Below are 18,462 nucleotides of genomic sequence, written 5' to 3' on the forward strand. Positions count from 1 at the left end.
TATTGATATGAATTTGGCCAAATATAAATTTAAAAGTTGCTAAGCTGCTGTTTTACAATACATATGTGCATACTTTACTTAAAGAAGAGAACTATAGCTAAAGACAAATACGTTAATATAATACTCAACAGGGTTTTTGAGAATATACCTTTTTTTTCCCAATAATGAGGTGCTTTAATAATACTGCTATTACTTAAAGTCATAAAATAGTACTTTTGATGTAATCTCATGTTCCTTCCCTACAACTTTATGATAAAGAAAATGACTTTGCCAGTCTCATAATACACTTAGTGAAAAATGTATGATGTAACAAGCAGAAAAACAGCTTCATTTTTCTAGTTAGTATTTACTCAAAATACTCTCAGTTTTCTCCTATGCTAGCCCCATATCTATTATAATTTGCCCTAGAAAAATACATAGTCTATAATAATTTTTATCTGACACGTGTGATCTCTCCATGAAGGCTCAGAGGAAAAAAATGAATTCATAACTCAAAGAAAAGTAATTCAAACAGGTGCTAATATGAATACTATATAATATATATCTTAATTGATAAGATGTCAAACATTAGAAATTTTGATTTAAGGTGAAGAACTCTTGAGCTTAACAGGTCAGAAATATGTGTTTAATAAATAGCAAAGAAGATATTAGGTTTCTCAAATGTTTCCATTTACATTTAAATAGTCACAGATACTAGTTAACTTTAGTGATATCCACTTTTCATCAGTTTTTAAATAACTTACCCTGAATATAATAAGATTACTCAATTAGTGTCTTTTTTCATAGTCATCCTCATGCCTCAAAATTATGTATGTATTATAAAAACAGAAATAATTAAACATTGCAGTGACATTCATTTATAGGAAATAATATGGGCAGTGATTAGTGGACAAAGGTAATATAAAGAAACAGGTAAAAAGCATTTGTTTGTAAGTACTGTGGCATAGCACTTTAAAAAAATTACTGTATACAATTAGCATTCATAAAGCTTTCACACATATATGAGTGCTAAATCCTAACCTTATACTAATTTTTTCCATGAGGGGAAAATATCCTAGCAAATTCTTTGTTATTCTATTAGGAAAATATTCACTTCTGGCTGAAGATAAAATTCTGTACATGAAAATTATCATTCTGTGAACCACTATTGCCTTAGACATCAGCAAGAAAATAAGAGATGCCCTTCCAAAATCTGAATTTATTGATTCTTCTTGTGTAATAGCATTTCAGTTAATGAAATTAATTTTGAAATTTAATCCATCATCTTCTTCTGAAAGGTGGTAATAAGTGGCATAAACTAATTGGCATAAAGAAAAATATATTTAAACAATGATTACAATTGATAATAGAACTATAAAATTATTTTTAATTTATGAGGTTTCAATTCATTCTATATACTATAATTCATGCATGAATATTAGTTTTATATATACAGCAAATAAAATGTTAAACTTTTTAAAAGACTTCTATTTTTTCAAAATAACCCAAATCAAACCTGTTAGGTTAATTTTTAAATAGTATCTCTTCATTGTTCTATATACTACCAAGTTGTGAAAACTGCCTTGAGGATATACACATTTAAAGTGTATTGTTTCAACTTTAGCAAATTAACTTACATTTTTGGAAATAATAGACAAGAAATAATAACAAGATTTGAAATGCTATTTAAACTTTGCAGGACTTTTGATGTCATTAAGTATATTTAACTATGAATATTAACTCCTATTATTTAACTACTGCTCTGAAATATAAAAGATATACAATTTTTGGTCTTTTTGTCTGTCATAGGCTAGTTTTCGTGACTTTCTATATTAGCATACATTCTATAGACATATCTGAAATCTAGGACTAGCAAGAAGTTTACTGTCATCTGATGTGTCTCCTGCTAGTTAAGCTCTCAACTAGGTCATTATCAACATCACTTAAAATATTTATAAAAAATAGTTTCTAAATCCCTTGTTCATTATCAACCTTATAAAGTAATATTTTATAAAATTGTTCTTATTTTAGAACAAGAATAGCATACAACAATAAATCTCAAAATATATTACTTATTATAATTATTACATAAATATTAGTTATTAATTACTGTAATTATTTACAAGGAGAAATACAAGTGTTAATATTTTAAACATACTGCCTGAGCTGAAGGTAATTTATGAAATGCTCTACTTAAAGTATACAAATGAATACATAACGTATTCAATTTTTTCAAATTTTAAGTTCCACATATTTTCTATCCAATTCAAAATTTAATCTCTTCAAAGTTAATGACTTTGCACTGGGTTGACTTTTGTTTTGTATGTGTTTGGTGATAGAACTAAATAATTGTTCTTCTGTGTAGATTTATACCACATGAAATGATTTATTATAAGAAAGCAGGTATATGTGTATTTAATTTATCCATGACTTGAATTTCACCACTCAATTTTACAGAGCATTCAATAAATTTAATTTTAAATATATCTAATGTTCTAACTCTTTAAAATATGGAGAAATGATGTGAAACTGGTGATTGAAGACATCCGTTAGTAGCACAAATGCATTATATAAAAGGTTTTTTTAAAACTATAGTTATTATTTTGAGAATGGTAAATTGAATGGCTGCTAATGAAGAGTTCACAGTCATAGCTGCACATTGCGGTTAGAAATGGGAGAATGAAAATAATTTATGTAGCTTGTATGACATTTATCTGAAGTTTACATATTTCCCTAGAATATGCTATAATCAGAATTTGTGAACATGGTTTGAGGTGAACTTATTTTAAAAAGTCATTTTATTTTCATCTTCTCCAAATTATTATTTTACATTTTTTAATGAAAGTAGTGAAATCCTTAAGTTCTAGAAAAATATTAAGCCTATTACTTTCTGGCATTATAACAACTTTAAACCATACAATTATTCCTATTAATAAATGACCCCTGCTTGAGAGGCTTACTAGTCTAAAAAGCAAACTTATAGTAATTTTTGAAAGTAAATAATTAGTATTTTTAACCCCAGTTGTTAATTTCTAGGTAACAAAGAATAAGTGGACTTTCAGGAGAGAATTTAAAGGAAAGGGTTTTTGTGGGGTTTTTTTGCATTTACCCTGGGAGCTTAGAGAAGTTCAGACAGAGACCAAAGTGATTAGAGATGACACTAAAGGTGAATTTAGAATAAAGTTGGGATTTAGGTAAGTAGAGAGAAGAGCCAGGCAGAGAGAGTGTTTCTAACATCTACAACTGATGTGAATAAAAGCACTATTTTGAGTCATTGAGTTATTATCATAAATATGGGCAAGACTTCAAATTTGAATTGTCATTATTCATTTCACAGAAAAAAAGATGGGGAGACGTTTAATTTTCATTGCATTGCTAACTATGAACAAATTTAATATGATTTACTGCAAACAATGTTTCATATTTAGTGAATGATGGAATTTAACCCTTTCTAGTCATTGCCACACTCCCAGTGCTACTATCCACTGAACTCTCATCATCTTCCCTATAATAGGGAAAAGAACTACAAGATAATTATGTTTTAGTTTAGTGTTAATGCAAAACTAATACAATTCAAGTTTTTATCTTTTCTCATATCACAGACTAATATCAGTATGCTTATATAATAGAATAATCAGAGGCATAAAATCATATCCGTAGTGTTCATACTATGTGAAATAAAGGTATTTCTAACCGAACCCCCTTATATAGACTGTAAGAGTTATGGCCAAAGAACTTTTTTTCATTGGTTTGGCTTTTTAGATGCGATAAAACCTAAAAATATACTGTGTATTTTTCTGATAAATATCCGTCCTTTTTAATGCTTTACATTTTAAATTCTTCAGGCTGAGCTTAAATCTTAACAGATGTCTATCTTGTCTTTTTATATATACCATTAGTTTTGGTTGAAATCTAGAAATCAATGATGCTTCAAAATCCTGGTAACATTTACATATTTTTGTATATAATCCTTATTGAAAATAATCTTTTAGAGTTTTTATCTGAAAATTGGTTTAATTTTTTACTGAATTCTCCCATTTCTACCTGTAACTAATAATAAGAATGTTTGTATTAATATAGATCTATTTATATTGACCCTTCATGCTTACATCATAAATTCATTAAGAAACCTGTTAGTCTAGTTTAATTGAAGTGCCTATTTCACTCAGTATGTCTACAACTATGTAAGTAATTGTTTGTATTCTGTCACAACAATCTCTTTTAGCAGGTCAGGTTGTTTCTCCTCAGTCTGCTCCAGCCTGTGTTGAAAATAAAAATGATGTTAGCAGAGAAAACAGCACTGTTGACTTTAGCAAGGTGAGCTTTTCTCCCTCTCATCTAAGTAAGTTGCTAAATTACTACTAGAAATTACTACCCATTTTAAGAGGCGTTGACACAATATTTTGCATGCACTTTTTTTGTTTCTTGTCAAAGCTTGATATTGTTACAGATAATGTTAGCATTAAGTCCACATGTAACATTTTGCCTATTCAAAAAAAATAAAAAATAAAAAACCTGAACCTGTGAGTTTTATGCATAGTATTCATGTTTCAGCCACTTGGTATAATGTTCTCTCTTCCAATAAAAGGAATAACTGGGCTTCACAGGGAATTTAACAGAAGTTTAATCTATTTTTGTTTGTTTGTTTTTGTTGTTCTTTGTTTGAGACAGTCTCACTCTGTCACCGAGGCTGGAGTGCAATGGCACAATCTCGACTCACTGCAACCCCTGCCTCCTGGGTTCAAGCGATTCTCATGCCTCAGCCTCCCGAGTAGCTGGGATTACAGGCGTGTGCCACTGTGTCTGGCTAATTTTTGTATTTTTAGTAGAGACGGGGTTTCACCATCTTGGCCAGGCTGGTCTCGAACTCCTGACCTCAGGTGATCCATCTGCCTCAGCCTCTCAAAGTGCTGGGATTACAGGCATGAGCCACCACACCCGGCCAAGTTTAATCTATTGTTTAAAAACTTTGGCTAGTATGTGTTCAAAATCTGTTCAAAATCACTTTTCCTCTATTTGTGGGAAAGCAAATCACAATATAAAACTGAATTGTTAATGTAATCAAGGAAAAGTCATTACTGTAAGGAAATCCTAGAAGGACATAGTAAAACTGAGCAGAATTTTAAATAAAAACATATTAAGAACTGACTGTGTTGAGGGATACATCTAATTGGAGACAACTGAAATGAAATCATTAACTTGAATGTATTCTTAGAAAATGAGTCAATGACGATAATGTGATTTTAATTAGCAAATTTCTGACATTGTATATGTGCCATTGCAAGCTATGGCAAAGTAACAGTTGAGTAGAAAAGAAGAGTTTCTAGCTGGGTGTGGTGGTACGTGCCTGTGGTTCCAGCCACTTGGGAGGCTGAGGTGGGAGGATTGCTTGAGCCCAGGAGGCAGAGGCTGCAGTGAACTGAGGTCATGTCACTGCACTCCAGCCTGGGTGATGGAGTGAGACTCCATCTCAAAATAAATAAATAAATAAATAAATAAATAAATAAATAAATAAAGACAATGCAAAAGAGGAGTTTCAATACTTGGTGAAAATATGGCGGGTTAACAATTCTCTTTATCTGAGTGGCTGAAATAGAAGTAACTCAGAGCAATATTTTAATAAAGCCCTTAGCACTGGCAATAATTGTAGTAGTGGGAGGAAGTGGGAATGGGTGAAAGCAGTAGAGAAAGTAGCCTGAACCAAGGTTCTGAAAAGATTAATAGTGATCAGCTCCTTGGACCTGTTTCAGAATCCCTCTGACAATGCCTAAATAATCTAGATCTAGTTATGTGCATGCTCTCCCTCTGGTGCCTGGCGGAGTCTCCGTGGGAGCATGGTGTACCAGCTTAAGTCTGTTAATTATGCGTGCAGGGACTGGGAGGCCAACAAAAGGGGCATACTAGTCCATGTGGGATGAAACAAAGGCATGAAAAAGGACCTCCACACCAGCAAGAGAGAGAGGTGAGGGCATACTTGAGCTCTATTTCTACAGTGGTTCAAAGCTCATTTCACTGTATGGAGACATGTGATTCAAACATTAAGCCAGTTCAAATGTATTCCATCTGCCAGTCTAAGAGCTATCTTTTCAAAGCATTGCATCTTCATTCATCTGCAAGTTGGAAAAAGTTGTCACAAACTGCCATACGTTTAATTTCTGATATTCTTAATTTGAAATGATCTTAAAAGCAATAATATAACAAGCTGCATATTTATGTATAAACACATTAACAGCATAAAGAAGGCATATTTAACATCCTCAGAAACAATCATTATAAACCACATAGCTCCTCCTTTCAAATAAATTGTGATTTAACTTTTTAAAAATAATATAACCTTTATACACTGATTGTATATCTCCATATCATTTTGCTTTTGGTTGTGTGACCTGTCTTTTCAGCCTTCAAGAATTCTTCATCACATATGAAAGAAAATGAAGATTGCCAGTTGTAGGCAGGAGTCTCATCTTCTGGTCCCCCCAAACAGTTAAAACTATGGAAGAGTCAAAAACCGATTTCCTTTCTTTTAATCCTTTTCTTTCTCACCACATTTGTGATCACTGGCCCGTTTCATCTTTTAATAGGCAAGTTAAATTTCTAGAGCCCTCTACTTAGTGTCAACTGCCTTTAGGCCTCAGTCTCTTGTTCATAGCATGGCACACTGGAAAGAATGTGGCTTTTGAGAAAGAGTGTGAGATCTTGAATCCCACCTCCGGCATTATAAACTCTCTGATCTTGGAGAAGTTCTCTAAAGTTCAGCCTTCTCATTTGCAAAGTAGGAAAACTATTTACAATTTCATTGTGAAGATTTAATCAAATAATATATAGAGAGATCCTGGGACAGTGCTCGACTTATAGCAGGTGTTTAATAAAAGGTGGTTACACTTATTATTGTGGCTATTAGTAGTAGTAGAAATAGTAGTGTCAGAAATAAAACACATAAACATAATTTAATGTTTTGGTCTCCACTGGGTCTTTAGTGCCTTAAATAGTATTTGGTATGTATTTGTTGAATGAATCCTTCAAGATCCAAAGTAATGTAAGCCTGATTTTGAAATTTAAAAAAGACTGAGTAAGATTTTTTACTTTAAAGCCTGAGAAGGCAGAAAAGTAGAGTTTGAAAAGAGCAGTTGTGATCTATCACTATGGAAACAAATTTTAGTGCCAGATTTTGCAGGTGCATAAGTTGATATTTTTTAGCCTTATGATTTTAGTTTTAGTAGTGAATTTATCAAAATTCACCTAGTTTCCAGGTTAGTTTTCTATTTTAATATTTTAACTCTTAATATGCAGATTCCAAAACCTCAGCATCTTAATATGCAGATTCCAAACATTTTGAGGTGTTAAGAAAAACAAGGTCTTTATTCCTCTCATATGATTTGATCATATTTATTCCATCTACATTCAACCTACATATTTGTAATCCTTCCAATGTATAGACCTGTCACACTTACTTACTTAAGTAATGATTTAGAAAATAACTGAAATTATCAGGTTTTAGCTTCCCATAATACATTTAAAAAGCAGATGTTTCAAAACACTATTTGTTTTTGTTTTTCAAGCTGACAGTAGAACGTAGCTATCTTATGTTGATGGTGTTTTCTTTTACTTCAAATGACCCAGAGATGGCTTCACATAATTTTCTACATAGAAATAACTTTCTTCTGCATCTAGCTTTAGTGTATGAAGCATAGTACAAAGAGTTGTATTATTTAATCCTAGAACTGTAGGAAACCTTAGACAACTCCTCATTTAGTCAGCAAGAAAGCTGAATTATAGAGTGATTAAGAGAGCTGCTCAAGATCACTGGTGAGTTAGTGTCAAGACACCATTTCTCCCCAGAGAATCCCTGTGATGTTTCTTGTACTTTCTATAAAGGGCTGAAGGCTTAAACTTTCTCCTTAAATTTCCATCTGTTTTTCCTTTAATTCTTAGTGTGTAGTTTGCCCAGACACTTCCAATTTCACCTTGATCTTCTATCTAATTTCATTCCCTGTTCCCTAGAAATGTAACTGTTTCTCATCCACAGCTTAAGTATCAAAGGCCCAGAAAGAAATCTTTCTGTTATTAACATAAAGATGAGGTCTGGAGAGCCCAGAAGCATGAGTGTAAATACAGACCCAGAAGAGTATAGCTTGATTTCTTCAAGATCCTATCCAGAGGACCAGAAACTTCCAGGATTTCCTTCTTGTCCATTCCAAGTGTTTGTGTTCCACTTGACAATTGTCTTAGGGATGTAGTTCAACCCAGATTCTCTAGACCTGCTTTACGTATTTATAATTTCATAAGAGGTCACAGTCAGGTCTTTAAACATAATATTTTGTTATGTTAAAAGTTGCTTAGGGGGCCAACGGCATGGTGGCTCACACCTGTAATCCCAGCATTTTGGGAGGCCAAGGCAGGAGGATCACTTTAGCTCAAGAGTTCGAGATCAAGCTAGGCAACATAGTGAGACCTCATCTCTACAAAATCGAGAAAAAATCAGCCAGGCATGGTGGCACACCTGTAGTCCCAGCTACTCAGAAGGCTGAACTGGAAGGATCAGGATGGCTTGAGCCAGGAAGTTCAAGGCTGCAGTGAGCTGGGATAGCACCACTGCACTCCACTCTGGATGACACAATGAGACCCTGTCTCAAAAACTTAACCAAACAAAAAAAGATAGTTTGTTTGTCAAATAAGTTTCTTCATGAAGTATATAGTACACAAACACAAAATATAGGGTTGCCCCATAAATAATATAATATATAATTTTACCTAATATAGAATAATATAATTAGATAATACATAATCAATTACTTCCCAAAATATATGATTACTCCAAGAATAATGTAATGAGTATAATACAATGGCTGCCTCAGATATGTGCTATAGAACTATAACTTATTCCATTTGAAGTCAAAAGATGAATTTGCTTATCCTGAAATTAAATTCTGTATATTTTAATGTTTTTTCTAAATAACAGGTATCAATGACATATTAGCTATTTTGTAAGCTTAAAGATCATGTGTAATGACCATATATTTTCTTTTACAAAATTCAACTATTTTAACATACTATGTACTTATTGATTTAATTAAATTTCATCTTTAAACAGTTATTTCTATAATCACCACCTCCCTGAGGCACAGACTTTAGTAGTTAAGACAATGGCATTTGTCAAGCAATAAATGAGTTTATAGAATTTTCAAGGTGGAATTTAAATTTCAGGCATTATCAATATAATTTATATTATCAATTACTAGATTTTTTTTTTTTTTTGAGACGGAGTCTTGCTCTGTCGCCCAGGCTGGAGTGCAGTGGCCGGATCTCAGCTCACTGCAAGCTCCGCCTCCCAGGTTTACACCATTCTCCTGCCTCAGCCTCCCAAGTAGCTGGGACTACAGGTGCCCGCCACCTCGCCCGGCTAGTTTTTTGTATTTTTTAGTAGAGATGGAGTTTCACCGTATCAGCCAGGATGGTCTCAATCTCCTGACCTTGTGATCTGCCCGCCTCCCAAAGAATTACTAGATTTTTTAAAAAGATATTTTCTCATTTTAAATTTTGTTTCAGTATATTTATATTGTATCATTGTTCTTTCCATTGAGAGAGAAAACTGTTTATTCTTTTAGTAATAGAAAGGATTATGAAATTTATTATGTTTTCCTCACAGAGCTAACAGTCTATGGGAAATCTTCTATTCCCTCCTTGGGAATTTTTGCATTACAATGAAAATGTAAAGCATTACTAATTTAAAGCATCTTAAATCTGTACATTTCTCCTAGCTAGATAAATACCTACAAAAATACCACAACAAATCGCATGAAATTTAACCTTACTTATTATAGTAAATAAATACTTTTGCTATCTATACATTAAAAGATCAGGTCCACAAAAGCAAAAATATTTGCTATATAATCCAGTGTACATGAATTATGAATTTACAAATGTATATTTGGGAGTACATTTGTAGCTTAAAAACTTTGGATGTATAATATTTGTTATACATTTTTATAGGCAGTTTTGCTTTGTTAAATCATTCTTCCTTTCCTTTAAAATAAAATAATGATTCTATTTAATATTTTTGATGGAATACTGTAGAATATTTTTATATTTAATCCTTGTGAAAGAATACATGCTTCATATACTAGGTTATATATTTTGTGGTATCCTTATTCTTTGGAAAGATTAATTAGTTGTAAAACTTCCAAATAGCTGTACTATGATCTTGATTTCAGAAAGAAACATATTTAATGTAGTCACTAAAGTATTACCATGGATTTTTTCATTTTAAATTTTTGAGAAAAATATTCTCAAATCATTAAACCTGCAGAACTATCTAGGCTAAAAAAATCTTCTCAGCCTCCTCATATTTGCCAGAGCTCATTCCTCTCTCTCTCGGCTATTCTCACTTTGATCTTTGGCCCTCATTTCATTAATATCAGAGCATAAGATCAATTACTAGAGCAGATAAATTCTTATTCCCCTAAAAACAGAGCTTCATAAAAAGTAATTCAAGTGAATTAGAAACAAGACATAGATCTTGTACAATTTACATTAAAGTCACTGCTTGTCTTTCACTGAGGCCCTGTACATAAAGTTGATACTTATTGTTAAGGATATTTTGCATTCATTTTTTAGACTTCAGCCTTTATTTTTAGCATTTCTTCTTGTTAATGATCACTTTTGCTTTGTGTACATTCATTTCAATCACAAACATCTCATGTCAGAAATTCAACTATAGCTCTTCAGTAACTCCAAATGTTAATATTTTATTCTGATTTTTTCTACTGTGTCATATCTAAATTCTCAGATGAAAAACCAATATTGAAGAATTACCAGGCCAAATATAGAATGTGAAGAATATAGAACAACTAGAAAACAGAAGAAGGTTAAAGTCATAATTTATACTGTAAAGAGAAACATGATTATATTTCTTTTGACATAAGCATATTTGAGTGTTAATTAAAATGTATTATGTACAAAAATTAGGTAATGTAGTATAAAAATATTAAATCTGTTGGAAAATGCTAATTAAATTACGGTTAAAGAATAGTTATTTAACTGAACTCACATACTTTTCCCTGTCTAAAATTTCAAGATTGTTGAGACTGGAGAAACTTTGTTTAAAAATAATAAGTAGAAGAACTAGAGTACTCATCTTATTGATGACAAGTTAAAATAATCCACAAGTAAAGAAAAAAGGTTATTATAGAAAAAGGGCAAATGAGATGTTTAACTGTGTGTATTTATTTAAACTATATTTATTCATGGATTACTATATGTGAAGCACTGTGCAAGAATATGATTTACCAGATTTTTCCAATTTTGATTTATCATATTTACCTGGTGATGCTTGCAGGTTGATCTGCACTTTATGAAAAAGATTCCTCCAGGTGCTGAAGCATCAAACATCTTAGTGGGAGAACTGGAGTTCTTGGATCGAACTGTAGTTGCGTTTGTCAGGTTGTCTCCAGCTGTATTGCTTCAAGGACTGGCTGAAGTCCCAATCCCAACCAGGTAAAGAGTATAAAAGTGTCTTTTGTATTTTTCTTAAACTATCTTTTTGTGGAAAGAAAATGAGGATTCAAGGTAATTATCTGTTAGAGTTTTGACTAGAAACTAATGTGAAATCCACAAAACTACTATTAATTTTTGTTTGTGGAGGAGGGGAAAAGTGCTTTAAAAATTATTCTATTATTTCCTCCCTTCTCTCAAGCTTCTGTTTCATTTTAGGCATATTCCTCATCTCAAGGTACCTTGAAGCCATATGAATTCTTTTTTTTTTTTTTTTACATTTTTGGTAAAAGAAGTGGTAACATGTTAGCTTTTTCTCAAAGGTTGCATTAAATTGTCTGCTAAAGAAAGAAAGGATCCTGTGCATGAGTGTGGTCAAATTCAGAAATAGCAAAGTTACTAAGGTTTGCTTACACTTGAATAAGAAGGCCTTCAAAATGCATGTAAGTGCCATCGTTAGGATAGTATCAAATATATGTTTCAATCCTAGGCATAGTGGGCTTCCCACACACAGGGTCTGTAGAATCACTGGTAGAAGTATTATCGCAGTGTGGTTGAATCAGAGTTAAAAGTACAAATTTAATTTGATGATCGGAACTTGTTTCTCATTTAACAATAAAATAACAACTTAGGGATAATACAAACTGAATTATGCTGTTTCTCATTTTTTAGAATAAGGCTATCCATTACTAAAACTGTAAAAAAAGAAAAAAAGAAAGGAAGGAAAAACAGAATATCGACTTTAGCACATTAGGTTCCAAGCAATTTACCCAGGAGCCTTGTTTTCTTCCATACTCCTACCATCAGTGTGATTCCAAAATGCAGATAGCCTTTTACTCTAGTCCTTTCCTGCAGCAAAACATGTCTATTTAGGGCCCCGTTCCCATATGGCTGGTGCCCTTTGTTTGATGCTACAGCTATCTCAAAAGCTGTTAGTGTGCCTCCTCTTCCAAACATTGAATGCCTTAGCCAAGTTACTTGATGAAAAGTTCAAGTACTGTATCAACTGTAGAATATATGTCCTCTATGGATCTTTGGCCTTAACTCAAAATATAGCAGATTACATAACTCCCTGCTTTGATTATGGATAAAATATTTTACAACTATGGAATACACAGCCAGGAGAGGCCTCATTTTGTAAGAACTCAGCTGACTGGAATGGGATTCAGTGTTTAAGTACCTATGTCTGACTATGGTTTGGGGGAGGAATCTAGTTACTGTTCAGATTATAGAAAGAAGTCTATATTTATCCTGTTTGAGGGTTATTGAGATTTCTGATACACATCAACTTTTATGTACAAAGGGAAAGGATAAACTGAGCACATTAAAGTGGCATCTGACTATGTGATTCAGGTTATATATTTTCTATGGACAACCTGTAACCTATCCAAGGTTTCTGGGAGTCTGGGATTCATATGTAAGATGTTAAACTTGTTAATTGTAGAGTTACTATTATAGCAGTTGAAAATTTCTTTTCAGTCTGCCAAGCAGTGCCTTTGTGTTCCACCACTTAGGAAGGTGTCTGGTGAACTATGAGCAAATGATGGCTATTTATGACAATGATAGTTCTTATATTTAAAAAGAAGGAAAAGAAAAATTCCCACAAGTAGAAAAAAGCCGTGATGGGGTTATATACCCTTATTTGAAAACTGTCGGGTTTAAGTGACCTTATTTCACACTGAGATAGCAAAATATGTGTAGAGAACAATGGAGAAAAAAATTAGGGCCACTGTAGAGCAACTGTATGAGAAGAGATTTAAAGACAAGACTATTTAGTTAGGGAAGGTGAAAAATAGAAGATGATTAGTTGGACAAACAGAATAAAGAAAGCCATTCAGGGTTTCTAATTATCCTTTTTTGGGGAGGACAAAAGGGCATCCTGTTAATACAATGGCAACACACAGTAGAAATGTCAGAAAATAATCTTTTAGAACTTTAAAAATAGCCCATGGAATGGAAACCTGAAAAATAGCAAGATGTACATAGGTTAGGAAGTTTCTTAAAAAACTATTATAGTTGATAAAGCACCTGCCACCAAATTAAACCATTCCTGTTTTTAATGTCAACTGGACATTTCTACATAGCAGAAATTGGCTTGGGTTCAGTTGTCACTGACACACACACAAAAATATTGTCACATCCTCTAAAATTGTGTAATATTTGCCTCATGTAAAAACATGTACAATCTCTAAAGATTATACCTATATGAGGAGTAGAATTATAGTAACTATTTTAGTACACTTTGTAAAGCCATTAGTCTTCATACTTAATAGCATAAACCATTTAACAAATTAACACCATAGAATGATATGGCAGAATATAGGGCATTCTTTAATTTTCACAATTTCCCAGAAGGATTGACCTTCTCAGAGACAGAACAATCACCAGTCTGCTAAAGTTAGAGTATCTATTGATTTCTTTAAAAGCACCACTTGTGATGATGAATTTGCCAAATGTTCGACCTAATTTAGATGCAATATTATAGTGCAGACACTATTTTTATTCCTCAGCATTACAAATAATAGATCATTAACTCCCCATTTTCTTCTACCTGGCTGATCTTTGATTCCTGACAATAATTTTTTATAATGAAAATTGCACATACACCTACTGTTTTTTGACTCTATATTTTCTCTGTTTTGCTACTGTGTTACCTTTGCCCCCTTTGAACTGCTCGCCATTTTGCGTACAAGTGAGTTTTCTTCCTTCCTATTTAGAAAGGTCTAATCAGATTTTACTTTTCACACTTTCCTTCTTTAAGGATCGTAGAATCCTTAAAATTCCGAATAGCAACTGCACATACTGTACAGATAACTAAACGGAGAAACACTGTGATTAAAAATCAATCAAAAAAACAGAAAACCATGCATTCCCATTGCTTGAGGATCTTAAGCATAAGAGTCAATCATGGTAAAATTTTTCAAAATAATAATGAACTATGAAAAACTATGAAAGTATTTGACATCATAATCTCCATTTGCAGTAATTCCTTTGAGATGAGTGATTCTGTATTACTAAAATTATTTTTATATTTCTACCTTAAAACATTTTTTTCTTCTTAATTACAGATTTTTGTTCATTCTTCTGGGACCCCTGGGAAAGGGTCAACAGTACCATGAGATTGGCAGATCAATTGCAACCCTAATGACAGATGAGGTATTTATTCAAGTTCATTGGGAACATTTTCCCCCACTAGGTATACCTAAAACTTTTGGAGGTCCTCTTTTCAAGACAGTTTGTTGTGAATCAGATTTCTCTGTATTGAATCCCATTCTCCCATATCTCCACTATAAAATCTCCTTTAGAAAAATGTTTTCCAAAGGGATAATAAATTAACACCCATGAATATAATATTTTAAAACTTCATAGTGTAAAGAAATTTTTTCAGTGACACTTAGAATATATTATTAATATTCCCTTTATGGTATATGTGCTGCCAAAGTAAGCACCATTGTTAATATCCTTGGAAATCTTGTTTTGAGTAAATAATTTCAAAGTCTAAAGAAAGAACAATAGCAGTTTATCTGAATAGTATACGTGACCCCAAAATGCATGCAACATCTGTCAACTCTCTACAGTTGCCTAAATATAGATGTTTTTAACCTGGGAGTTTGGGAACTATTAGAGAAGCTGTAGATAGATTTCAAGGGGTTTGTGATTTCTGTGATAGAGCATGTAAATTTTTCTATGTAAAAAATTTGTCTGTAGATTTTTGGGACTGGAAAAAGCTTTCATCAGCTTTTCAAACGGGTGTATGTCTCAAAAGTAGAAGATCTTTAAAGTAAGAACATAAAAGATGCATCATACCACTATTTTCCTTGACTTAGATTCTCCAACCCATTATGGAAATTTGTTATTATTGTTAATGGGAAGAGCAGATGCAGTAGATCACAGAAGGGGCATTAAATCAAAATTTAGTTGTAAATGAACAAATGGGATTATATACATCTAGATTTCATCTAAATAATTTAATAATGTTTTCATTGAAATACATGGCTGCAGATATTTGAAAATTCTGTAAAAAGAGCCAATTAGTATTATATATTACTTTTTCTATGTTTACAATAGCTAAAATTTGAACTTGTTTAGGGGGTTCAATATTATAAATTCTTCAATCTGTCCAAATTATGTTTTACAGTGTTATATGAATTAGTTTTTGATATTTACACATAGGAAAGCAAAAGCTAGAAGAAAAACATTTTGTTCCCTCAGTTTTTAAAAGGAACCAACTTAATGAGTGTATTAGTTTACAATGACTGCCATAAGAAACTACCACAAATTGGGTGGCTTAAAATGACAGTAGTTTGTTTTCTCATATTTTTGAGGCTAGAAGTCTGAAGACAAGGTGTCAGCAGAGCCACACTCCCTTCGAAGTCTCTAGGGGAGGATCCTTCCTTGTCTCTTCCATATTCTGGTGGCTCTTGGTCTTCCCCGGCTTGTGGCAACAGACCTTTGTTCTCTGTCTCCATCTTCACATGGCTTTCTCCCAGTTATCTCTGTGTGTCTTCTTATTTTCTGTTATGAAGACAGACATTTATTTGTCATTTGATTTCGGGCCCATCCTAAATACATCCAAATCGTTAAATTTAGGGCCCATCCTAATTCAGAATAATTTCATCTTGAGATACTTACCTTAATTACATCTCCAAAATCTTTATTTCAAATAAGGCCACATTCTGAGGCTCCAGGTTGATGTATATTTTGGGAGGAAATTATCCAATCCACTATAATGAATAACGTATTCTATTTGGGAAATTTGCAAAAATACAGGAGAATGAAAAAAATAGGTTAATGAGGGCCATACACCTGATTTAACAGAACTCTCTCTGAGAAAACACTCACAGTATAAAAGCTCTTAGTATTTCCATATTGATTTGTATTAGTATTCTACAATTTAAGTATTATCACTTTCACATACATTTGTTTAATATTTTATTACATTTCAGACAAAAAATGTTTCCCCATCTAAGAAATTAGGGCATTATTTTAAGATATCTGTGGGGCATGAGACATGTGATAATGTGAGAGAGGATCCTACTGTGTCATGGAATATACATGTACATCAGTGTATCTCTCTCCTCTTCATCCTCTACTTCCCCAATTGGGAATCAGCATTTTTCTCAACAGAAAGATGTCAGTTCTAAAGATTTCTTGACTAATCAAGTGAACACAGAACAGGGAAATATCCATGTTCTATAAATTTCAGATTTAGGATGAGAACAGAGAAGGGGCTTCCATCTATTTATTTGATTAGTGAGAGCTACCTAATTTGAGAATAAGCATCAATCATATAATAAAGACTGAAATTTGAGCATAAGCATCAGTCACCTGATTAAAAAAATACATTTTTTCAATTATTTACCTTTGAAAGTTTTAGAGCATGGCCTTAGATAATCTTTGTAGATTATAGGATACAGAAGCAGAAACTCAACCAGAAAACTACTCTAAAAGATAAGAGCTGTTAGTTTTAATCGGACATCGTAGTTACAACAGGACATTGATTGAATATCAAAGACTGTTTAAATATTTTTTAAAAAAGAAAACAGATTTGTATTGTTCAAAGCCCAGGTAAAGCAAGTATTCTGCTTATCTAATTGCTTTGAAGGCTATTGAATAATTGTACTAGGCCAGGTGTAATGGCTCACAACTGTAATCCCAGCACTTTGGGATCGCCAAGGTGGATGGATCACCTGAAGTCAGGAATTTGAGATCAGCCTGGCCAACATGGTGAAACCCCGTCTCTACTAAAAATACAAAAATTAGCTAGGTATGGTGGCGTATGCCTGTAGTCCCAGTTACTTGAGAGGCTGAGAGGGGAGAATCGCTTGAACCTGGGAAGTGGAAATGGCAGTGAGCCACGATTGCGTCACTGCACTCCAGCCTGGGTGACGAAGCGAGACTCTGTCTCAAAAAAAGAAAGAAAAGAAAAAGGAAAAGAACAATTGTACTCATTAAGAATAGAATTTAATATGTTGATTCATTATTTACTTTGGTTAAAAAAATAGTTTATTGGATTGCATTATCAAACATAAATTCCATGAGAACAGTTACCATTTTAGCATTCAGTATTCACTTTTGTGCCCTGATTTTGCCAGGTGCTCAAATAAATATTCGTTGAGCTAGGTTCTATTTTTTTCCCCTCTCTGTACTTTGAACACTTAGTAGGTAGACTGTCTTCCTTTTGTATTTTTAGACGTATCACAGTGTCTGACCCTCAGTCAGGGTTCAATAAATTTTTAAAACATGAATCAGATACTGAATATTCTAGTCATCATACCAATATTCTATCTTGAATCAAGCCAATAATTTATTTTCTTCATTTCTGTTGAGCTTTACTAGAGATAAATCATATGATTATGCTTACCAACACTGCTACCAATGTGTTGATCCCTTCACATTCTCAAAAATTATTAAGCACTCCAGAGTTTTTGTGTACATAGATATGTTGGTATTTACCATAGGAGAACTTAAAACTGAGAAATTTTTAAAATATGTGTTTATGGATTCATTTAAAAACAACAATAGGGCAGGTTCAGTGGCCCACGCCTGTAATCCCAGCACTTTCAGAACCTAAGGCGAGTGGATCACTTGATGTCACAAGTTTGAGACCAGCCTGGGCAGCAAGGTGAAACCCTGTCTCTACAAAAAAATTCAAAAAAAATTAGCTGCATATAATCCCAGCTGCTCAGCTAATTGGGAGGCTGAGGTGGGAGGATGACTTGAGCCAGGGAGGCAGAGGTTGCAGTGAGCTGAGATGGCATCACTGCTCTCCAGCCTGGGCAATAGAGCCAGACGTTGTCTCAAAATAAATATATAAATAACAATAGTAAAACCATTACATGTTAGCATAAATAATACATTTTAATGAAAACAAAAACAAACAAAATACTAAGAGAGGCTTGTTTTCCTTTTTCTGGATATTTGAGCTAACAGTTTCCTCTCTCTTCTAGATCTTAAGTGAATCCTGACAGCAAACATGCAGAACACATAGTA

General features: G+C 33.0%; 1 protein-coding gene across 11 annotated transcripts in view; it reads left to right on the forward strand.

Moving 5' to 3' along the window:
• SLC4A10 (solute carrier family 4 member 10) overlaps window positions 1–18,462 on the forward strand; it is a 378,984-nt gene that overhangs the window by 258,254 nt on the left and 102,268 nt on the right. For 3 of the 11 annotated variants that reach the window (XM_017946578.2, XM_021923664.2, XM_017946582.3), the window contains 4 exons: window positions 4,205–4,296; window positions 5,852–5,941; window positions 11,315–11,472; window positions 14,538–14,625. In XM_017946578.2, the coding sequence (XP_017802067.1) occupies window positions 4,205–4,296; window positions 5,852–5,941; window positions 11,315–11,472; window positions 14,538–14,625 (428 nt within the window). The remainder of the gene's footprint in view (window positions 1–4,204; window positions 4,297–5,851; window positions 5,942–11,314; window positions 11,473–14,537; window positions 14,626–18,462) is intronic. The other 8 variants (XM_017946583.2, XM_031651310.1, XM_009182326.4 and 5 more) reach the window with 3 other exon arrangements.

Source organism: Papio anubis, chromosome 10, assembly GCF_008728515.1.
Source record: "Papio anubis isolate 15944 chromosome 10, Panubis1.0, whole genome shotgun sequence".
Lineage (NCBI taxonomy): Eukaryota > Metazoa > Chordata > Mammalia > Primates > Cercopithecidae > Papio > Papio anubis.